General features: G+C 31.8%; 1 protein-coding gene across 1 annotated transcript; it reads left to right on the top strand.

Annotated features, from left to right (window-relative positions):
* Nucleotides 1–13151: 13151 nt before the first annotated feature.
* LOC139493482 (uncharacterized) lies at nt 13152–19251 on the top strand. Its single transcript, XM_071281898.1, has one exon. It carries the CDS (start codon nt 13171–13173, stop codon nt 17344–17346), a length of 4176 nt encoding a protein of 1391 aa, XP_071137999.1. The 5' UTR covers nt 13152–13170; the 3' UTR covers nt 17347–19251.
* The last annotated feature ends 3789 nt before the right edge of the window (nt 19252–23040 follow it).

The following is a 23040-nucleotide window of genomic DNA, read 5'->3' as shown; positions in this document are numbered from 1 at the left end:
AAAATCAAAGCCTTAAAGGCTGTAAAAGCAATTGCTGCCATGTTAATGTTTGGGGACTTTTATTTTTCATCCACATATATACAAGAATTAAACCTGACATGAGTGTTGTCTAGTTAAAAGTAAATAGGTTTTAACTTTATATAAATAAAAGACTTTAGCAGAAAGTCATTTTTAATATGTTTTATATTTCACAAGGAGACAACACGTTTACCAGGCTAAAGTTGGGGTCAAATATACATGTGCTGAAACATATAACTCAAAAAAGAAATCATCATGGATTATCCCCTGGTAGTGTTTGTAACTTCCTTGGCAATAATTTCCTTTATTGATTTAATTTTAACAATTTTCATTATTAATTTATATTTAACCATTAACACAAATGATTAAGTTAAAACATTTCAACTTTCCAGACGCAAATGTTAAAAAACGGGAAAGAAATAAAATATCTTACAAGACATAAACATGTAAAGAATAAATGTATATTTCAGCTTAATAAAATTATTTTCATATAAATGATCTTAAATGTTACTTTGTCATCATTTTTAAAACTAAGTTCCAAACATTATTGCTCAGTTGATATGTGTCCTTCTGATGCGGTACGAGCACAGGCACTTGTTTCTATCCATAGGAAGGTCGACTATCCATATAAATAGGATAGAAACAAGTGCATGTAGGTACGAGATAACTACAATTCTCATGCAATCCCGAAAAGGGGGGTCATCACAGACAAACATGACATTAAATCGTTATCACTGAACTAGTATATATATTGTACAGGGGCCAGCTGAAGGACGCCTCCGCCTGCGGGAATTTTTCGCTGCATTGAAGACCTGTTGGTGATCTTAATTCTGCTGTTGTATGTTTTTCTATGGTCGGGTTGTTGTCTCTTTGACAAATTCCCCATTTCCATTCTCAATTTTATTATACGAACAAGAACAAACAGCTCTACGTTGCTTTGATATTTATCAATTTTTAGGAAACATTGCGAAAAATGATCTTCAATATTTCGAAAACATGTGAAATAAAATTGCTAACACGGTGGACCGTCGAGTGTCAACAAACGTAGTAGACTTGTTCACTGAAAAGACGAGGATAATGGTTTCATCTGACATTTGTTATGCAAACCCAGTTTTGATCATAATATTTAAAACGACGTACTTTTTTTCAATCTATGTATTGATAAACTAGAAAATTCCAAATTGTAAATATCTCTTCAGGCATCTACTACGTTTGGACGGGTCCATTTCATTAGTAAGGTGATCGATAAATATTACGGAGTTTTGACAGAAAAGGAAAACGACTTATTGTTATGTGTTTTCAACAAGGGTTTCGTTCCGCTAAATTATTTGCGCAAATAAAGTTTGTCTATTTTTAGATTACAGGTAATAATTTGACACTACGCATTAACCTGTGTAGTGATTTTGATTTTACGATAAATGTATGAATGAACGATAATTTTATGAATGAACAAGAGCACCTGACCTCTTAAAGAAACACAAATTAAACATAAAAAACCGTATTTATTAGGAGATAATTCAGTTAAATTTTCAATACTAAATCAACAACTGAAATGAATCCATATTTTGTTGAAACATCGTACGAACGGCGGAAAACGGAATCGCATTTATAAAAATGTACTTTTTTTCACTCGGACTTCTATGTTATTTGATAGTCAAACGGTTGACCCTTTAAATACAAAAATACATCTACAAGAACATATTCTGAAACTTCTTAAATCCATTACTTTTTTTTAAAGTTTGAAGCTATGTATTGCATTAGAAAACATACATAGGTGTTAAAGAATGACTGACCAGGAGCCTGTTTAACAAAATACTATGGCTTGATCTGGGCGGAGTCTCTGATCTGGGTCACAAAGATGGCCATACGCGACGGCATAAAAGCAATTGCTTTAAAAAACGTCTCGCTTTAACAGTAGCCGAGAAAAGGGGGTATAACTAAAAATGGCAATATTTAACGGAAACTGTCAAAACATAAGTTTTAGAATGATAACATTTAGATCCAATAGAATATATTTGTATGAAATTTTATATTTTTTAGAATAATGATGTGCAGCAAATCCCTTTTATGAACATTTAATTGAGCTTTAGAAACAGGACGAAAAGCGAGGCTTGCCGAATTTTCTCCTGTTTCGCAGCGAGAACTAATACATTTTATATTTCTGACAATGTACATATATTGTTTACAATTTACACCTGGTATTTGAGCATAAGTTGTTTAAATCTTAACCATTGTCTCTGATTTTTACAATTATTGAAACGCGGACTCGAAGAAAACCCCAAAATGAACTGTTACCCAGAAAGAAATATCCATATTACCGTTTGATCAACATGAAAGCGGGTAGCAGGAAAATTTATTTGTACATGTACAAACAAAGCAAAAAAAAATGTTGTTTACCTGTTATTTGTACACAATAACTAGCTAATTGCAAGATAAAAGCGAATTACTTAACTGTAACCATTTTTTAAAAACTGTTGAAAAAATTAAATGGGGTAAAAAAATAAAAAGATTAGCTGACTATGCGGTATGGTTTTGTTTTTGTTTTGTTAAAGGCCATAAGGGGATCTATTGATTTTATTTCTTTGTTATGTGGTCTCTCGTGTAGAATTGTCTCATTGGCATTCATACCACATCTGTTTTATAGAGTCAGATTTTTTCTGAAATTCAAAGGGAAAATTATGTTATGATGACCATTTTAGCAACGAAATTGTTTATTAATTCTTATATACAACAAAAGAAACGATATGCACATCACTTATAAAAAAAATAATAGAAGAAAACAATAACAATTTAGTAGAATATGTATTTTTTTGAATCGTTCTTGATGACACGGTTCAAAAAGTTACCGGACCAAATACGGATAAATGAAAGTCATTATCTGGAGTTTCAAGTTGCGGGATTTAATTTCGAGTATGGCCAGTGAAGGTGAAACAAGGCTGATAACCCTTTCATTTAGAAGAAATATGTGTATGCGTCATTTTTGTGGATTACAGGATAAGGCAGTTTTTAATATGAAAAAAAATAAGTTTTTTTAGGGAAAATGCAGCTTTTTGTTACACCCTTCTACCTGTCTGATCCAAAATCGGATCAATTTTTTCCAAAATCCCTACATTAGTTTTAAAAAAAGTTGACAGTTAAGAGGGGCGGGTCACCTGACCACCCCTTTTCAGGACACCCACCCGTCTCAACATGCCTTGTCAGGGACGGAGGAAATAGTAAGTCTTAGGAAGGTTATTCAGAATAATATTCACAACTGTTAAAGAAAATGAACGAAAATAAAATCTTGAACATTTTGTAGGATTCCTTAGCTGCTACATGAATCGTGGGAGACGTCATTACAATTGTAGAATTAATCTAGTACACGTTTCTCGCTACATGAAAACCCTACTGGGAGGGTAATAACAAATCATCCTGGTCTTTTGTGAAGATTTGTCACATTGGCATTCGTACCACATCTTCCTTTTTATATCGTATTGTTCCTTTCAGTTGCACCTCTTGGAAACTAGAGTCGTGTCTGTATATTTGTTAAAATTTTCAACAAGTAAAGTGAAAAAAAATTCAAAGCATGGATTCACTTATAGGGTCTTTACATCGGAACTAAACACATTTAAAAAAAACACAGTTGTTGGCATGGCACGGGTTATGATCTTCTCATATATTTTATGATAGTATGGTACTAAACCCCTAACGGGAGGGATTGTGCCTAATATATTCATATGATGATGACATAATCTTTCTATCAGTTTAATTGAGGTGTGAAGCTGGCATGTCAAGTTAACTACTAGTATAGTCTGTTGTTATTTATGAATTATTGTCATTTTATTTATTTTCTTTGACATCGGACTCGGACTTCTCTTGAACTGAATTTTATTGTGCTTATTGTTATGCGTTTACTTTTCTACATTTGCTAGAGGTATAGGGGGAGGGTTGAGATCTCCTAAACATGTTTAACCCAGCCGCAATTTTGCAGGAGCCTCTGGCCTTTGTTAGTCTTGTGTGATTTTTTATTTTAGTTTCTTGTGTATAATTCGGAGTTAAGTATGACGTCCATTACCACTGTACTAGTATTCATATTTTTTAAGGGGCCAGCTGAAGGACACCTACGGGTGCTGGAGTTTCTCGCTACATTGAAGACCCATTGCATGGTGGCCTTCGGCTGTTGTGTTGTGTTGAAGGCCGTACATCGACCTATAATGGTTTACTTTTTTAAATTGTTATTTGGATGGAGAGATACATGAATATATAAAAAAAGAAGATGTGGTATGATTGCCAATACAACTGTCCCATAAATTGTTATTTGGATGGAGAGTTGTCTCATTGGCACTCACACCACATCTTCCTTCATCTATTAACTCATCATATTCATTTCGCTTTGTTTTTATACAAAATATTGCCACTTTGACTTATATTTAAAATATATTATATTCGTACTCTAATTTTCTAAAGACATATTATAAACCCTATCTTTTCACTTGATTTCAAAATTCTATCTCATAGATTTCTTTTTATGCACAGAAATGTGGTTTTTTTTCTGAAACAATCTAAGCAAATTCATACAATTTTCAATGACCCAAAGCTTGAAAAATAGCACGGGGTCCCTTACTTTTTTATATTTTTTGTTGAGAATTGAGGACCAAACATTCCTACAATTTTGCCAAATACAGTTAAGGTCATCTTTTCCTGAGGTAGAAAAGCCTTAGTATTAAGTGCTGACTACTGGGCTGGTGGTAACCTCGGGGAATTAGAACTCCACCAGCAGTGGCATCGACCCAGTGGTTGTAAATAAACTTATCATAGATACCAGGATTGACATTAAAATACCATTGTACTTTTCAATGACAATTCCACTTTTTTACATTAAGACCTTCTACTAAGAAACAGAAGCTGTTTAAACATATTATAATAACAGTTACCTCAGATTTCAGAAAGATAAATGTATAGTTTATACTTGTATGATTATATGTTTGTATAAATATTGTTAGTGTTTTATATATCTCTAAAGTCTGGCTGATATACAATTGTAGATGTATTGATTTGCAATTGTGGTGTTATATAATGTATATTGTATCAGGACGCACTTTAAATAAAACATATCTATCTATAAAGGGTTAAAACAATAACAACACACATATATTTAAAATTCACAACATGAATAGAATTTAACTTTGCATTTAAATGTACTTCCTATTAAAGGCGATAATTGTAAGGTGCAAACCATTTTTACCTCTAAACTACGTTTTCCATTGTATATTGTGTTTTAAACGAACAATTCACTAAAACCATATCAATTTCATTTTTTTTTACTTGGTTTACGAGGAACAGATAAAATGTAGGCATTCCAGGAAGACACATTCATTTACAAAGAAAAATTGGGACAAAGTATCAAGTGTAACCAAATCTCTGAAGCATGAAACTAAACTACCTGCCCTGTTTTTAACAGTGTTTGCTATGAATTTTTAACAGGTTAGACGGTCAAATATCTTAACTACAAGTAAATAAAACAAGCAAAAATGTTATCCACATTTTCCTGGTAAACAATGGACTACGACATAAACTAGAACAAGGTAAATTAAAAAAAAAATGTTAGTATAAAAAAATAAGCTATCTTTAATTAATGTTGTGAAACAATGTGTTTGGAATTTTAGATAAATTACAACAAAGACGGTCATAACTTTTTATATTTATAAATTTACTGTTCACAAATATTGAATTTTTGAAATACTAAGGCTTTTCTACCTCAGGCATAGACTACCTTAGCTGTATTTGGCAAAACTTTTAGAAATTTTGGTCCTCAATGCTCTTCAACTTCGTACTTTATTTGGCCTTTTTAACTTTTTTGGATTCGAGCGTCACTGATGAGTCTTTTGTAGACGAAACGCGCGTCTGGCGTATATACAAAATTTAGTCCTGGTATCTATGATGAGTTTATTTACTACCACTGGGTCGATGCCACTGCTGGTGGAGATTTATTTCCCCGAGGGTATCACCAGCCCAGTAGTCAGCACTTTTGTACTGACATGAATTATCATTGATATGGTTATATTTATAAATTTACTGTTCACAAAATTTTGAATTTTTGAAATACAAAGGCTTTTCTACCTCAGGCATAGATTACCTTAGCTGTATTTGGCAAAACTTTTAGGAATTTTGGTCCTCAATGCTCTTCAACTTCGTACTTTATTTAGTCTTTTTAACATTTTTGGATTCGAGTGTCTCTGATGAGTCTTTTGTAGACGAAACGCGCGTCTGGCGTATATACAAAATTTAGTCCTGGTCCTTTTTTTCAAGCGCAGATTCAAAACATTGATGATGAATTATTGGATTTCAAGTCAATAGTTTTACTCACTGAATCCGTATTCCAGTGAACCTCTATTAACTCTTGATTTGGGATAATGGACTTTGGGCGGGCTAAGCATGTTTAGAAGAAGAAAAAAGGAACGAATGTCAACTTTGAAGAGTGAAACAAGGCAGGCACTGGGGAAATCCCTTTCTTTGTTTTAATTTAATAGACGTTTTAGTATGTTATAACTACAATATTTGCATTTAAATCGAATACATGAATATAGATTTAACAGTTTATAAGGCTTTGAAAAGTCATGACAAAAATATGACCAAATTAAACATATACAACAAGAGCGATCACAGTTTTAAAGTTTCTGATTTAGGTAGATAATTTTGCTTTATTTATAATTTAATTATATACAATGTAATGATTTTATTTTGAAAAAAAATCATATCGTATATTACAATACAGGTATTTTAGCATATGTTCACTGCAAGACATAGCTTATGTAAGGTTTTGTTTGCTCAGAATGACAAAACATCATGATTTAAATGCTTGCTGAGAAAAAAGAAATCAAACGTATTCAGTACGCTTCCCCGAAAAAACTTAATTTATGTCATAAGCATGAATGCGTAAATCAGTTAAGATGCAAAATTATAAAAAATATCAATACGGTCTTAGATATAATGTTTTTCTGGTGGCATTTTAATTTTCTCAAAGAAAACATTTATGCTCATTCTGACAATTCCTGATATACAATATCAAAGTTGCCTAGGCTGCACACTTTGGGACCATTGAATTCTTAAACACCCCATTTGACCAGGAATAATTCAAACGTGTTTGAACTACAATAGTCCTTAATATTTAAATAACCAGCTCAATTGATGTTACTTGATACTCATCATCATAATATATAATAATTAATCATGGTATCTCTGGTTCGCTGACTTCTATGTGCAGGTTTAACCTTGAAAATCTAATAATGTTATATATACAAATAATAGTAATAATTTGAATTTGAAATTATTGATGTGGTAAATACAAATTAGATATTCAATCTGGAATCCATGTACAATCTTTAAAAGACAATTATCGTGTTGTAAGATCCAACGTAGTTTGAGGAATTATATATATATTTGGCAATTTATTGATATACATAATGCAGTAATAGTCAGTCTTAATTCAAATAATGATTACAATACAAAACTATAGGGTGTTTCTTTCTGTCAAAGATACACTGACTGTATACCATAAAATACAATAGATTAAAGATATAACATATGACATCGAACACCCCTTTAAGCAGCAAAACATAGAATATCTTTCCATATATTTGTTGTATTATTTAACTTTAACGAATTTGATTTTGTTCGTAAAGCCCAATCAACGTAAAATAGTATTGCGTTAACAATTACATCATTGGGATTATTTGTATAGATTCATATTTAGAATACATTTTTCAACAAGCATCTCGTTTTTTATTATGTTACAAGTAGCAGGTACAAGGCAACATGTCAATTTTTCTAGTCCACTCAACTTTTGTTTTCGAAAATTCGTTATTTTCAATGTTCTTTTAATTAACTTTTAATTTATTTTTTTCCAAACGCCCATTCAAAGTAAAGTTTTATTATGGTAACAATTATATTAATTTGATAAGCTGTTCCTACTTGAATATGTTTTCAAGCACTTGCAACGTTATTCATTAAGTTACAAAAGTGAACATTTCTGACAACTGTTACCAACGAGGGTATAACATTGTAACGTTGATAAACTAGATGCCCATTGATAAATTCAACAACACTTACCAGTCATCGTTATATAATCAAGAATTTTGTAAAAAAAAATGCCGACATTTACTCACAGGAACTTACGTTCGAAATTTAAATATAAATGGTAATAACTGTCCTTTCCTAGATTGGTAGTTGGTATATTTAATTTTGTATTTATCTATCCAAATAAACTATACCATTGTCAGCGTCTAAACAAGATACCTTATGAACTTCATAAGTTTGTAACTTTTCCCTTTATTGATTTCCGAGTTTTGCCATGCAATGTTATAACAATGATGAATAACAAGTGTTTAGTGTAATCTCTTGTCAAATTTATCTTTTTATTAGTAGGTCTTTTTGCGGGTTTACTTTGCCAGTATTTTTCCCTTTGTCTTTCTTGTTATATTCAAAAACCGAGGATTTTGCGTATTTATCAAATATTTCAAATGCTTTTTAATAGGACTTTTATTTCATTTATATAGTTTGGTGTCGATTGCTATATTTTACTTGGTTTCAGTATCTTTTAATTTTCATTCCCAGGAAGTGTTATGCCTTAACTGCCTTTTGTATGCTCTTATTACACATTCATTAGACATTAGATATATGCTTATCAATTCAAAAGATCGTACCAATATTTTGTTATTTCTTTGACAACAATTCCAGTTGAGCTGGTAAGGAAGTTAAATAGGCAGCTGTATAAATCTTCACATTTTCTGAATGATTATCATATTTATGTTTAAAAAAGTATTATTTTTATTTCTTGGCCGTATCTAGTTTCTATAATGATTTTCCATGTATCGTTGTGTAAACGTTTTATACACTTTTATATATATTTAAATGTTTGTCTCAACAAAAGGTTTATTCTAGTAATCCTTATTTACATAAGAACATGCTAAACAAGAAATGTCTGCACCAAGTTAGGAATATGATAGTTGTTATCCATTTCTTTTGATGTGTTTGACCTTTACAATTTGGCATTTGATTAGGAACTTTCCGTTTTGAATTTTCGTCTGAGTATTTTGGTGATTTTACCTTTCGTTAATGCATGCTTTGGTGATTAACACATATAATAGAAACGTTTACACATCTTCTCAACATAAATGAGCTGTGGTAATCAACTGTGTTCCTGAATGAATTTGTTTAATTTGATGACATTACATCTGGTGTTTCGAATACTATCAAGGTCAAGTTCGACAAGGCTGTTCATCCACGGCAGGTGCCCTGGCCTAATTTATTTTTATTTACTATAACATTTGATTACAACTACTTTTCAATTATTATTAATATGTTTCTAACTTGTATCGTATCAAATGTAGTTACTTTTTTGAGGATGTAATTAAAGATATTACTAATATGTTTCAAACTTCTAACGTATCAAATGAAGTTACATTTTTGGGTGTGCAATTAAAGATATTATTAATATGTTTCTAGCATGCAACGTATCAAAAGTAGTTACATTTTTGGGGAACTGTACCTAACTTTGAACGATCTATTCTTTCTTTAAGACATACCTGAAGGCCAGGTTTTTCCTGTACATTTTGTGTTATACATGTATGAGTAATGACGTGCTATATAATTAAATAGAAGCGAAATACACTTCTATTCTTTTTAAAGAAAACGCGTAAAATCCAGAAATATATCTCTAAATGCACATGTTTTGGAATATCAATTAAAAGCCATTTCCTGTTTTGTCTTAGCCTTTTTATTGTTGCCCACCTGAATCCCACAAATGGGCATCTGGTGATAACCTTTTTTTCAAATTGACTCGAAGGGGAACTGCTATTGTTTATTCATTCGTTAAAAGAGTAATGCCTTGCTTATTTTGCAATCCGATATTATTTACTGGCTTTTTGTAACTCCTTATGATTGTTTTTTACACTAATGAAAAACTCAAATTCCGACATCAAATTTAGGCATAATGTTCGATTATATGCGCAAACAAAATTAAAGTTTAAACATTTTCGTAAACGTATTCGTATGGTCCATTAATGTGAATTGGCTTGGTCACTCAAATGTTTTAAAGTATTATAAGATAATTTTACTTTTTTCTCATTTCCTTGGGTATTACAGTGTTCAACAAGCTGTTTTTGTCAATTACATAACGATATCATTAACTACATTAAATTTATTTTAATTGTTATGTAATTGACCGTTTACTGTTATGTAAGTAACGTATTGAAAATTATTATTCAGTTTTTTTTTCCATTTTACTGATAGTTCGACTTCACAGACACTGTTCTTTTTTTTTTTAAACACAGAAAAAGTATTATAATGATATGGATGTGGACGTGATGTTCCATTTTTATCTTATCAAAAATTCTGTTACCGAGTGGACTGTACAAACAAATATACGCGGCTACCTCTCCTTACTAAAATGCCAATAATTTCTGATTTCATTTACAGGAGTTATTGGTTTATTTTATCGTTAGTTGAATGATATGGAGAGTAAGTCCGGATGCACGTTCTAGTTTGAAAGGGGTGTATAAAGTTAAACAAAGCAAACAAAAATGTTTTAGTTATGTAGTCGACAAAATATCAAGGAAACTTTAAAAATTTTAAATAAACAAGAAGCCATAGGCAGCTACTATCTAAAGCCTTTATAATATCATTCTACAATGTCTTTTCTATTTAAAAACAGGAACTGTAAGATGTGTGTAACTTTAGAAATGTCCAATATTCGACATGTAGTTTACGGTTATTTCAGATGTCCAAGATAATTCATGTACTTATTCCTTATTTTATTCTGGAAATAGAAGAACCAATGTTGCACTATGTAGAACACCAAAATACAAATAAATAATGCAAAAGCCGTATTTTCCCCCAAAGTCACCTGTACAAGAATATTGACGGATCTTGAAATTACTCCATCTATGAGATAACTTGGCTACATGCCTGTTATTGATCAATATTTTTTCTTCTGTGAAAAAAAATACCTTATGAATACTTGGAAATCTTCAAAACAGATTAAACATAATTTCAGATACCAAGGACGTTATTTTAGATAAAGAATGCCAATTTTCTAGTTTTATATACTGTATTTCCTCAAGCTTTACAGATTTTTGGTGTAAACAATAAATAACATATTATAATAGCAATGAAACATGTAGACAGAGAATGTTATTATTTTTTGGTGAAATACTGCCCCTCATTTTCTGACCTTGTGATTCGAGCCATTATTTCAGTAGCTTATAATTACTAGGGCCACTAAATCTGAATTAAACTCACTGCTTGATTTGACCTCCTTGACTGACTTTTCATTAACCCCTGCAAACGTGTAAATGATGGGGTGTGCAATTAAAGATATGTATGTGTAATATCTATATCCTTAGAATATAGCAAAGTGCTCTCGACCAATGAAATTGTAGAAATCGGTGTCTCTTAATTTTGAAGAATGAATGTAAATCAGGTTCTTAGTCCTTATTGTGCAGACCTACTTGCAATTTAAAACCAAGTTTTATAAATGAGTTACAACTACCCTGAAGAAATCAAAAAAAGTTGAAGTTTTATGCTGTAATATAAATTGTGCCCATATTGCTATGAAAAAAAGTAACTTCAATAAATTTACCTAAAAAATAAACAATAGAGAATAATTATTTTCAATATTCCTATAAAAAAAACACCCAGAAATTTGAATTCAGTTTTAACTTTTAAAGGCATTTTATTAGAACATTTCCATGACATAATAAAATAGTTTTAAAATACCGGGCTGAAGTATTGGCTGAGGTATAAAATTTGTTGTAAGAATTTATTTACTGATAGAATCTGTAATTAAAGAAGGATAATTCCTAGCTCAAATATTATAAGATTTACATTCATACTCACAGTAAAGAAACATATACTTTGTACTGCTGTGTCACCTTACATCTTGTCTATAACACATTATTTTTAATATTTCCCAAATTAAAACAAAATTTCTAAAAACTACTAAAACTAGCCCATAAATGAAATTCTGCAAAATGAAGGCATGCATCAATTATTAACATATACACCAACAATGAAATAAATTCTTGACTACAACCAACCAAGAGATCATTTGTGCCTTGAGTACTTTACAATATTCTAACTATCGCTCGTACTTAATCGTGAAGAAAAGGATAATCATTTTGTTACATATACATATGTTTTTATACGATCTATGTGTTGATACAGATTCGATAATGTAAAAGATATATTTGTTCTTATCCAATATAACAGGACTAACACGTGAGATCTGTTTATTTTAATGGGAAATGATGCTGTTATAAATTATTTTTCCCTTGATACCGTATTAAAAAGAATGAAAATATAATAACAATTTGAATATTTATAATATGTTGTCTCCTTGACAATTACACATATCCTCAGTGATTGATATAATATTGCATCCAGTTCATGTTAAGTTATGGGCATAGAAAACTCTAGAGGAATGAACCGAATACAAGAAAATATCTATACGTTTCAGAAAACAAAATGTGGACTACTATGCACGATGGTATGCATAAGAGCTCACTGGATATAGTGTGCAGTTTTTTTTATATAACTACTCTGGAGCTCATAAAATGAACATATTATTGTCATCTGAGATATATAATTTTATTTTTACCAATTGTAATGAAATAGCAAGCACAAAAATACGAATCCACTTGCCCTAATTGACCTTTCCCTTGAAAATCGATAAAGCGAAGGTTTGTTTTGTCAACATGATCCCATGGTAATTCTTATGTTTTTCCAATGTTGTATCGTGCTCATCAACCCAAAATGCATAAATGTAATACCAATATTAAAATATAAATATAAAAACATATCCACATGTTGGTACTTGTGGGTGGGAGAGGAGGGAACTTATCAAGAACCTCATCAACCCAAACAGTCAATATGTATTGCCTAACCAAACATAGCCCTTAAACCAACCACCACTTGAAGATTGAAAGAAGGAGGATGTATCACATGTACTTCTGCCAAAGATATCAACCAATGAGGTTATCTGCACATCTCTTATTTTATCAGCAGGCACTTTTATAATAAGATAGTATAAAGTATCTTTGTACCTTTTTTAATGATGTGTTATCTTTTTTTGTTCCTAGGCACATCATACTCTGAGGATATTTACATCTGTCCTTTATGAACCAGCTCTCAGAGTGTAATGAAACAGGAGGAATAGTTAACATGGTAGAACAAAAAAAAGACGTTAACTGCATATACTGTTCTGAGGAGCAGCGTGTTTTCACGTTTCATAAGTTACAAAAAGGGGACCATATTTGCTTAGCTGGGTCAAAGCTAAAATTTAACGCCTTCAATAAGCAGTTTGCAATGTACAAACATCATGCACTGATTAAGGAATTAATTCAAAGAGATACTGATGGGTCGTCTGCAATGGTTACAATGATTCATTTTAAATGGACCCCTTTTTCGCAGTTGATAAAACTCCGTGAGACAACAGAAAAACAAACCCTGTACAACGATGAAATTTACAAGCACATTTACCGATTTCCTACAGATCCTGACACAATTATAAATAAGGCTATTACTCTTTTAGCAGAACATAAGAAGCATAGTTATTCAATACTATCCAATAACTGTGAACATATGGTACGGGGATGCATTGCTAGTACAACAAAAAGTTTACAAGTTGATGAGTTGGCAAGAAATACAATTCTATGGGCAAGTTTTATTCGAAGCGTTATCGAAAATTTAATTCCAGTCATAAAAAAGCGTCCCCATCTACAATCTGCAATACGGAAAACATTATCGTGGATTTTACATCGACTTACGGGAAAAACCAAAGAAAAAAATGCTGTTGCATACACAGCAGTGGTTACTTTGGGATGTATGACTTTTATCAACCTAGTATGGTGCATATACAGAACGCATCGTTTTTACAAAGAATTTCATCAGGGTAAACAAATTTGCCAAATATGTTTTTTGCAGAAAAAATGGGAAATTTGGTTAACCTTTGGTGCCTATGCTATTTCAAATTTGGGATTTGGTATTCTAAATTTTTCAAATACTAAACTACCTTCAGTGTGGTTCTTTTGGGGATCAGTAAATGTATCAGTGTTTTTGATGTATTTAGCACAAAATGCTTTCGTCGGTTTAAAAAGTCCATTTAGAGGATCTGAGGTTCTAATCAAAGAGATAAGCGAATTGAACAATGGTGACGTTATGAAATATTATTATATGAATATCCCCCACGTGGGGATTGTTACCAATATCAACATGATAAAATCAAACACAACAAAACAAGCAAAGATAACAATTGTGCATTACTCATGGCCGTCAATAATATCAAGAAGACAAATTACGGAAGAAGAAATTGATATAGATTTGACCAAGGAAAATGTATGGCAGCATGACTATTCATATTACAACGTACACAGTCCCAATGAAGTTGTCAGACGTGCAAGGTTGAGGCTAGGAGAAACCAAATTCGCGTTTTTCTCAAATCGCTCTTCACACTTTTGTTTTTGGGCCAAAGTAGACGAGACTGCTTATGATAATGAAGAACACATCGATATCGAGCAGCAGAATATATTACATCAACCCAAGTATGAAAGACCCTTTTCAAACAGTCTAGAACAAGGTGGCCAAAGTCTGGAACAAGGAGACGACCAAAGTCTGGATCAAGGAGACATCCAAAGGCTGGAACAAGGAGACGACAAAAGTCTGAAACAAGGAGATGACAAACGTCTGAAACAAAGAGACGACCAACTACCTCAGGTTTATATCGATCACCAAATAGGAAAACTAATATCAACAAACAGATATGAAAAGCGTATCATAAGAATACGTGAGGAAATCAAGCCAGGAGACGTAATTGAATTTAGATTCAATTATAATTTATTACACAAAGCTATATGTATCGGTACAAGCCCTGGCCAAAAAAATTCTGAAGTAGAGTTGACATTTGTACATTATGGATCTTCATATAAAGTTGTAAAGGAAACTAAAACATTTGATTTGAATCAGGACACAGTAAATATATATTTATGCCATCCAGTACATAGATATCCAAGAGATGACATTACCAGGAGGGCAAAAGAAAAGCTTGAAAACAATGAACAAAAATATTCCATCATTAGCCGACGTGCATCACATTTTGTAGACGAAATTATCAGTCTGAGTGAAATTTCCGAAATAGTTCCAAAAGATGTTCTTAAAGATGTTCTTAAAGGGGATGCGATAATATATCGATTAATGGGTTCATGGCACGACGCAATTGTTAGTGACGTACAAAAAAACAAACACAATGACAAAATCACGGTAACCGTTATTCATTATTGGCAAAAACATTGTTTTGCAACGAGAGAAATAATGGAAAAGAAAATAGATGTCAAACCAGGATTGATCATTAAAAAAAAAGAATTCAAAGGTTATAACATCTATCCAAACATGGATACAGTTGGACGAGCCAAATCAAGAATAGGAGAAAAACGATTTAACATCTTTTATAATACATCCTCTGATTTTGTTCACTGGTGTAAAGTCGTTCAAACACCTTCAGTTTACTCCATTCATCATTCATCAAACGAACGAAGACATGTCGTTGTTATTCCTCTGACAGGTGAAGTTTATGAAGAGCAGTTTCATAAAAACTGGATAAAGACACTGGGAGAGCTCAACGAAGGATCGATTATTAAAATACGAGGTCAGTTTGGAATTTTGATGTCAATAAATGGTAACAAAGTTACACTCGTGTTCTACAATGAAGAGAAGGTCACCCAAACAGAGTTTGAATTTGATTTCAAGAAAGAGAAAAAACGAATTTGGATATATTGGTGCAATCCAAGTACATGTCAGACAAATGATGAAATTATCAAACGAGTAATAACATGTTTAGACAAACCGGATGAAATTCCAGCTGTTACATCTGCGTGGGAATTTTGTAAATGGTGTGTACTGACACCATATGCAGAGTTGTTTCACAAAAAGTCGATCAAGAATGAGAGAGAGCTTATCAAAGGATCTATTCTAAAAGTGAAAGGTCAATTTGGAATATTATGTAAGTCCGAAAAAAAAGATAGCAATTGGGAACTCGTGTGCTACAATCAAAGTCACAAGGACGTAAGATCATTTGAAATTGATTTGAAGAATATTGAAGAAAACCATTGGATATTTTGGTGCACTCCGAGCACATACCAAAATGATGATGATATTATCCAGCGAGCTTTAACATGTTTAGAAAAAAACCAAGTTCCAGCTGTTATAACATCTGCTTGGGAATTTTGTAAATGGTGTGTACTCATAGAATTGTCGGAGTCATTTTATATTACATTGATAGAAACAGAACAAGATCTCTGCAACAGCGAAGGGTCGATTCTGAAAGTTGATGGAAATTTTGGAATTTTAAAGTCCATACAAGGTAGCAGTTTTAAACTCTTGATCTACAATCAACGTGAAAAGAGTGTAAAAGAAATGGATTTTAAATTTTATCCACTGATCACAGATCAACCCATTTGGATATACCATGAGGGTGTTTCAATCAAATGCCACACGCGTAATAATATTATCGAACGAGCTTCAAACTGTCTAGACAGGAAAGAAAAAATTCCAGCTGTAACAACTGCGTGGGAATTTTGCAAATGGTGTGTTCTGGAAGAAAATGAAGAGTCGTTTTATAAAACCTTGGTACAAACCAGGACAGATCTCATCAAAGGTTCTATTCTCATAATGCAAGGTGAATATGGAATTCTAAATTCCATACAAGGTAACAAAATTGAATTAGTGTTCTACGATAAAAACGAAAATGTTGCAGTTAAAACAGACTTTGAATTTGATCTTCAAAAAGAGACTATATGGATATATAGGGGCGCTTCTGGCACATGCAACACGCGTAGTGATATTATCCAAAGAGCTTCGACATATTTAAACAGAAAACCGGCCCTAGCTTTTAAATCTTCAAAGGAATTTTGCAAATGGTGTGTACAGATAGATCACGCAGAATGGTTTAATATAACATTCAATTTGAAAAACCTTCAGGTCCAGATAATCGAAGGATCGATTCTTAAAGTGCAAGATCAATTTGGAATTGTAAAGTCCACACAAAATAACAATTTCAAACTCTTATTCTACAATGATATTCAAAAGGGTGTTCATGAAGAGGATTTTGAATTAGACAGTGAAGAAACCGTTTGGATATATGAGGGCGCTCAGAACATATGCCATCCGCATGAAAATATTGTCATACGAGCATCAAACTGTTTAAGGAAGAAAGACAAAATTCCACCAACTGTTACAACTGCATGGGAATTTTGCAAATGGTGTGTGCTGAAAACATATGTAGAGTCGAAAATAGACTAGGACAGAGCTAGAATGCTCTTGGGCCCGTTCAGAGATGATACAAAAATTAGCTCGAGTGTTAGGAACTCCTTCATGCAAAATTTCATAAGACGGATTTGGCTATTAGATTGGTTCTCTTTTTGTCATATACATATATATATAAATATATAGGCGTAAAAAATAATTTTCACATGTGCAGATTTATATATATATATATATATACAACTCGTCTAAACATCAACCCACCAATGTTGGATCTGTAGATTTCGCAAATTGTTTGTTCTTCCCTCGCCGGGATTCGAACCCATGCTACTGAGATATCGTGACACCAAATCGCCTGCACTGTAGCCGTCCCGCTAGACCACACGACCACCTGGACTTCATAAAAATGAAGCTTTCGGTGGCCTCGTGTTACCTTTCCACGTCAGTATATATATAAGTTCAAATCCCGCCTAGGAAAGAAAAAACTTTGCTTCCGCAAATGTACAGATTCAATATTGTTATGCTGTTATTCAAACAAATTATGTATTTTCAGCATTGTATCACCGACTATATATATCTAAAAAAAAAAGTTTGAACCCCGGCGAGGGAAGAACTAAAAATGTGCTTCCGCAAATTTTATACGAATTATTTTGATGTGTATATATATAGGCACGCATACCACATCTTCTTATATCTTCAAGATGTGGTATGAGTTCCAATAAGACAACTTTGTATACAAGTCACAATTTGAAAAGTTAACCATTATTGATCAAAGTACGGTCTTCAACACGGATATCTTTGGTATACATCGAACATCAAGCGGCAAAGGGCCCCAAAAATTAATAGTGTAAAACCATTCAAACAGGAAAGCCAGCGGTCTAAACTAATCCAAAAAAAACGTGAAACACTTATGAAGCACATCAACACACGACAACCACTAACTATTCGCTTCCTGACTTGAGACAGGTGCAAAGATAAACGTTGTAATAGGTACCAACCCTTTACCCTTATACATGTACTGATTTTTGTTGCTTCTTTGATATATAGTTTTCATGACTGTTTCTAATGAAGGAAAATCTAGAAAAGCGCTTTGAACGCATAAACATTATACAGTTTTATGACGGAGGTCAACAGAATGTGAATATAAGTTGATTTCCAGACAACGAACGAATATTTATATATCGTTGCAGTCAGACCACGAATGGTGATATTTGTACATGCGGTCAATTAATTTCTAAAGTTATTCATTTCATGCAATTATAACTACAAAACTCGTTCAACAAACCATTTTTCTCAAAATGTCCTCTGTCAAGTCACGAGTGTGCCAGTTGTTAGCTATAGTCAGTTTATATGTATGTTAGCGTTTCTTTTGTTGTAGTTCAGTGTTTATATTATTCCCTTATTTTCCTCTTATAGTTGATGTGTTTCAGTTTGTAACACGGATTTGTTGGAACTTAATTGAATTATGACTATTAATTCTACGCGGTATAAAACTATTGCCTTTATTTCCAATTATTTGCAAATGTAATTAATTACGTCCATTACGTTTCAAAGCAAAATTTAGATAACATATTAGAAACGTGCATTTATTCTTTGATATGTACATAAGTGTCATACATTGCTTCAAATTAATAACAATTAGAACATAGAATGATGTCTGTGACATATTTTACTGTGTTCAACTAATATATGTTGTGTGATGTGTACTATTATTTGTCTGTCTTTTTCTTTTTTAGCCTTGGCGTTGTCAGTTTATTTTTATCTACGAGATTGACTGTCCTTCTGGTATCTTTCATCCCTCTTTTATACTTGTACGTTCATTTTTGTATTTCGACATGTTACTTACTTTACATGTTGGCAATATAATTGAATGTTTGGCTGTCATATAAGTGAGACTTTCAGCTAGCTAGTCCATTTTTTTAGGAACTTTCTGTTTTAAGTTCGATATTATAGGGTTATTGCATGAATATTGGAGAATATTGTTCCGAGTAGAATTTGATATTGCACGAGCTTGCGAGTGCAATATATGTTTTACGAGGGACAATATTCCCCAATATTCATGCAATAACCCTTTTATTGTATGGCTATATAATATTTGAAAGTAAAAATCGGTTTAAACTAAGATTTTGTCGTTGATGCCGTCCTGAATTTTGAAGATTTATTGCACTAGTGCAATATTAGAATTTATTGCACGCTAACTTTTGGTTACTTTCTGTGGGAAATATTATATTGCTATGCAATAATATTTGTTATTTTACTTTCTAGCTTAAGAGATATAAGTTAACCCCTAGGTACATGCAATAAATTTATTTTGAATTTTTCCGTGTTGTGTGTAAATAATTATTATCTTAATTATAAATTTTGAAAGATTTTTTTTTAAATCAATTAATTGTAGTTAAAAATAGGATGTGTTTTTTTTTTAAAGTCGGGCTTCTTTCATTTCATCAGAAAAACTAATTTCGATATGTTGTGATAAAAACAAAAAATCTATTTACAGTCTTATAAATATCAAAGGACAATAAAACATCTTAATGACATGAAAAAAACACATCACTCAAATGCAAAAAGATACAAATGGAGCTTAAAATTATTGAATCGGCGCAAGTGAAAGATTGAACATCTATGGAATCGGCGCAAGTGAAAGATTGAACATTTATGGAATCAGCGCAAATGTTATACACCGTCATTATATAGTTTTTAATCAAAACAAATCGCCAGACGTTATATTTATTGAGTGACTGTGTATTTTAAAGTTGAATGTGTTCAATTAATGTCTAATACTATCTAACTAAATATACATATATTATAAAGTGATTACCTAATTAATACATCAGACGGTGAATTAATTATTGTTTGTTAAAACACAAATTATGGCATGTTTCTACAACTGTTTTTTTCTTCTTTTTTTTTCATTCAACACAAATTAATAATTTGTTATTTTCTATCTATTACACTAAAGCATTAAGTCACAAATAAATCCAATTGAGTCTGAAAGTTGTCATTCTGATGTTAGCATCATCTTAACTGCCAAATACATGCATGTCTATAGATATATAAAAAGATGAGGTATGATTGTCAACGAGACAACACACCTTCCAAGTCGCATTTGTAAAGATGAACCATAATAGGTCAAAGTACGGTCTTCAATACAGAGCTTTGTCTCACACCGAACAGCAAGCTATAAAGGATACCAAAAATTACTAGTTTACAATTTAAACAGAAAACCAACCATATAGTCTATATTCAAAACGAGAAACGAGAAACACTTTATGAACCACATAAACAAACGACAACCACTGAACATTATGTCTAGTCTTGTTAATTGTTAAAACTTATTTGATGACATGCCCTGTCCATTTCAAATAACTTGTTAAGTACATTGTATTGTATAACAGTTATCATCCCCATCCCTCAAACATATACACAGAAGGAAAACTCATATCTGCAGTGAAAAAGATATTACAAGAAAGATATGGAAATTATTTTTTTCTCATGTTTGTCAGGTGAAAAGCAAAACAAACTACACACATATTAAAACTTAAAAAAGGAATATAAACCCGAGACTTATACAAAGTTAAATATCCCAAAACAATATATTAGACAATTATGTAAATTAAGAATTTCTAACCACAATTTACTTTGAAAAAGGCAGATATAATAATATGCCTTTGGATCAAAGAATATGTAAACATTGTATTGATAACAAAATTGAAGATGAGTTTCATTATATATGTGAATGCAACCTCTATCAAGACGAGAGGGAAAATTTTTATGATGACATTGTTAATATAATACCATGTTTTTGCAATTTAGATAATTTTGATAAATTTAAATATTTAATGAACTGTTCGGAGACTGATGTTCTCACCAGATTTCTTATATATATATATAGACTAATGTATTTTGATTAGGCATTCATCAGTGGGAATAATTGCATAATATTGAATTGTGAGTTTTGTCTCTTGCTTGTTATAAGTGTCAAAATTGTTGGCTGTTATGTTTTATTTTTGTTTTGTTTTGTATATGTTTTTTATATGTGTTCATGTGTTTCAGCAATGATCCTTTTGTACTGGATTTTATACTGAATAAAATAAGTTAGTTAGTTAGTTTACACTGTGGTGGCAAGATTTGTACAGTACGAAATAGTTTTGAACCTTGAGCATGTGATCATACCCAATACCCCTCATATCTTAAACTGAAATTAAAACAGAAACTTTTCAGATTCCAAAACGTAAACCATATATACACTGAACTGACATAATATGAAAAAAAAAAAGATATGGTATAATTGATAATGAGACAATTCTCCAAAAGAGACCAAATGACGAATCAGTCAGTTATGAAATACCCTTAAATGACAAATGTAAAACAATTCAAACGAAAATAAATAATGGTCTAATGTATGTACAAAATAATGAATTAAAAACAAATATGTAACATAGTAACAAACGATAACCACTCAATTTCTGGCTCTTGACTTTGGACAGACATTTAATAATGTGTCGGGGTTAAACATGTTAGCAGGTGCCCAACCCTCACCATAACCGGGGACAATGATATAACGGTACAACATAAGAACAAACTTTCAAAATCAGTTCAAAAGGCTTAACTCATTATTTGGATACAAATAGAAAAATAAATATAACAAAAAAGTGTGGATGTAGACAGGTACTAGTACATCCCAACAACGAAGTGACACTAAGTACAGATTTGAGAGCTATCGACAGATTGTAGAGCCATACATGTGCATATGTATATATACAATATTAGGTCAATGTCAAAAAAAATATACTTTTTTTTATGAGGCTGAGAAACTGGGGAAGAGCGGGGTTCTAACAAGCCCTTCCTCAGTTTTGTGCCAAGAACAAAACCTTTCATATTTTATAACATTGACCTAATGTTGTTTTTATACTGAAACTTGAATTTAAACATTGATGCAATTTCAATTGTAACACAAATTTCAAACTTATTTTCGTCCCTTAATGAACCCCTGAATTTGGAGAAAGTGTTCCATGATGAAATTTAAAATTGCACAAAATAAAGATATGTTACTATATTTAGGAAATAAACACAACTTGTTGCAATGTAAATAACAATAGTATTTAGTTTAATGCTATTTACTGATAACAAAATCAATATTAATATCAATAAAACAGTATTAAATTCAATGTGGTAACCTTTTAGAATAAGTTTATATAAGATACTTCTGCTTTCAAATAAACAGATACCAGATGACAAAAAATGGCACAATAAGAAAGTAGTTTGCTTACAGCGGTTTTATTTATCTTTTTGTCAATATGATTATCATCGTTTTAAATTTTAAATGGATGTACTTTTTGTGTTGTAAGTTTTTCCAATGCTTCACTATTGTGGTCATTCATCAGCATTGCATAATTAACTATAGTCTGTTGATTGCTGTCCAGTAGCAAATATTTCATGCATATTTAGAACAATCGAAAAGAATTGCAATCAACTATAGTTTTTTTTTGCTGGTACAACAAAAAGTTTACATTGTTGCATTGTCAAGAAATACAGTTCTATGGGCAAGTTTTGTTTGCAAATGCTGCCTACAGATGCGTCACTCATCAGCTTTTAAAGAAAGGCGGTCAAAAATAACTTTACAATATTCAAAGCAGTCTTTTCACAAACGCCTCAATGGCAATAGAACACATATCTTTTAAAAAAAAACACTCCTCCCAGTTAGCCAGGATTTCAGTCAGATCATAAACTTGA

Source organism: Mytilus edulis, chromosome 10, assembly GCF_963676685.1.
Source record: "Mytilus edulis chromosome 10, xbMytEdul2.2, whole genome shotgun sequence".
NCBI classification, from domain to species: domain Eukaryota; kingdom Metazoa; phylum Mollusca; class Bivalvia; order Mytilida; family Mytilidae; genus Mytilus; species Mytilus edulis.
Note: the sequence above shows the minus strand (reverse complement) of the source record. Positions and strands in the feature narration are given on the sequence as shown.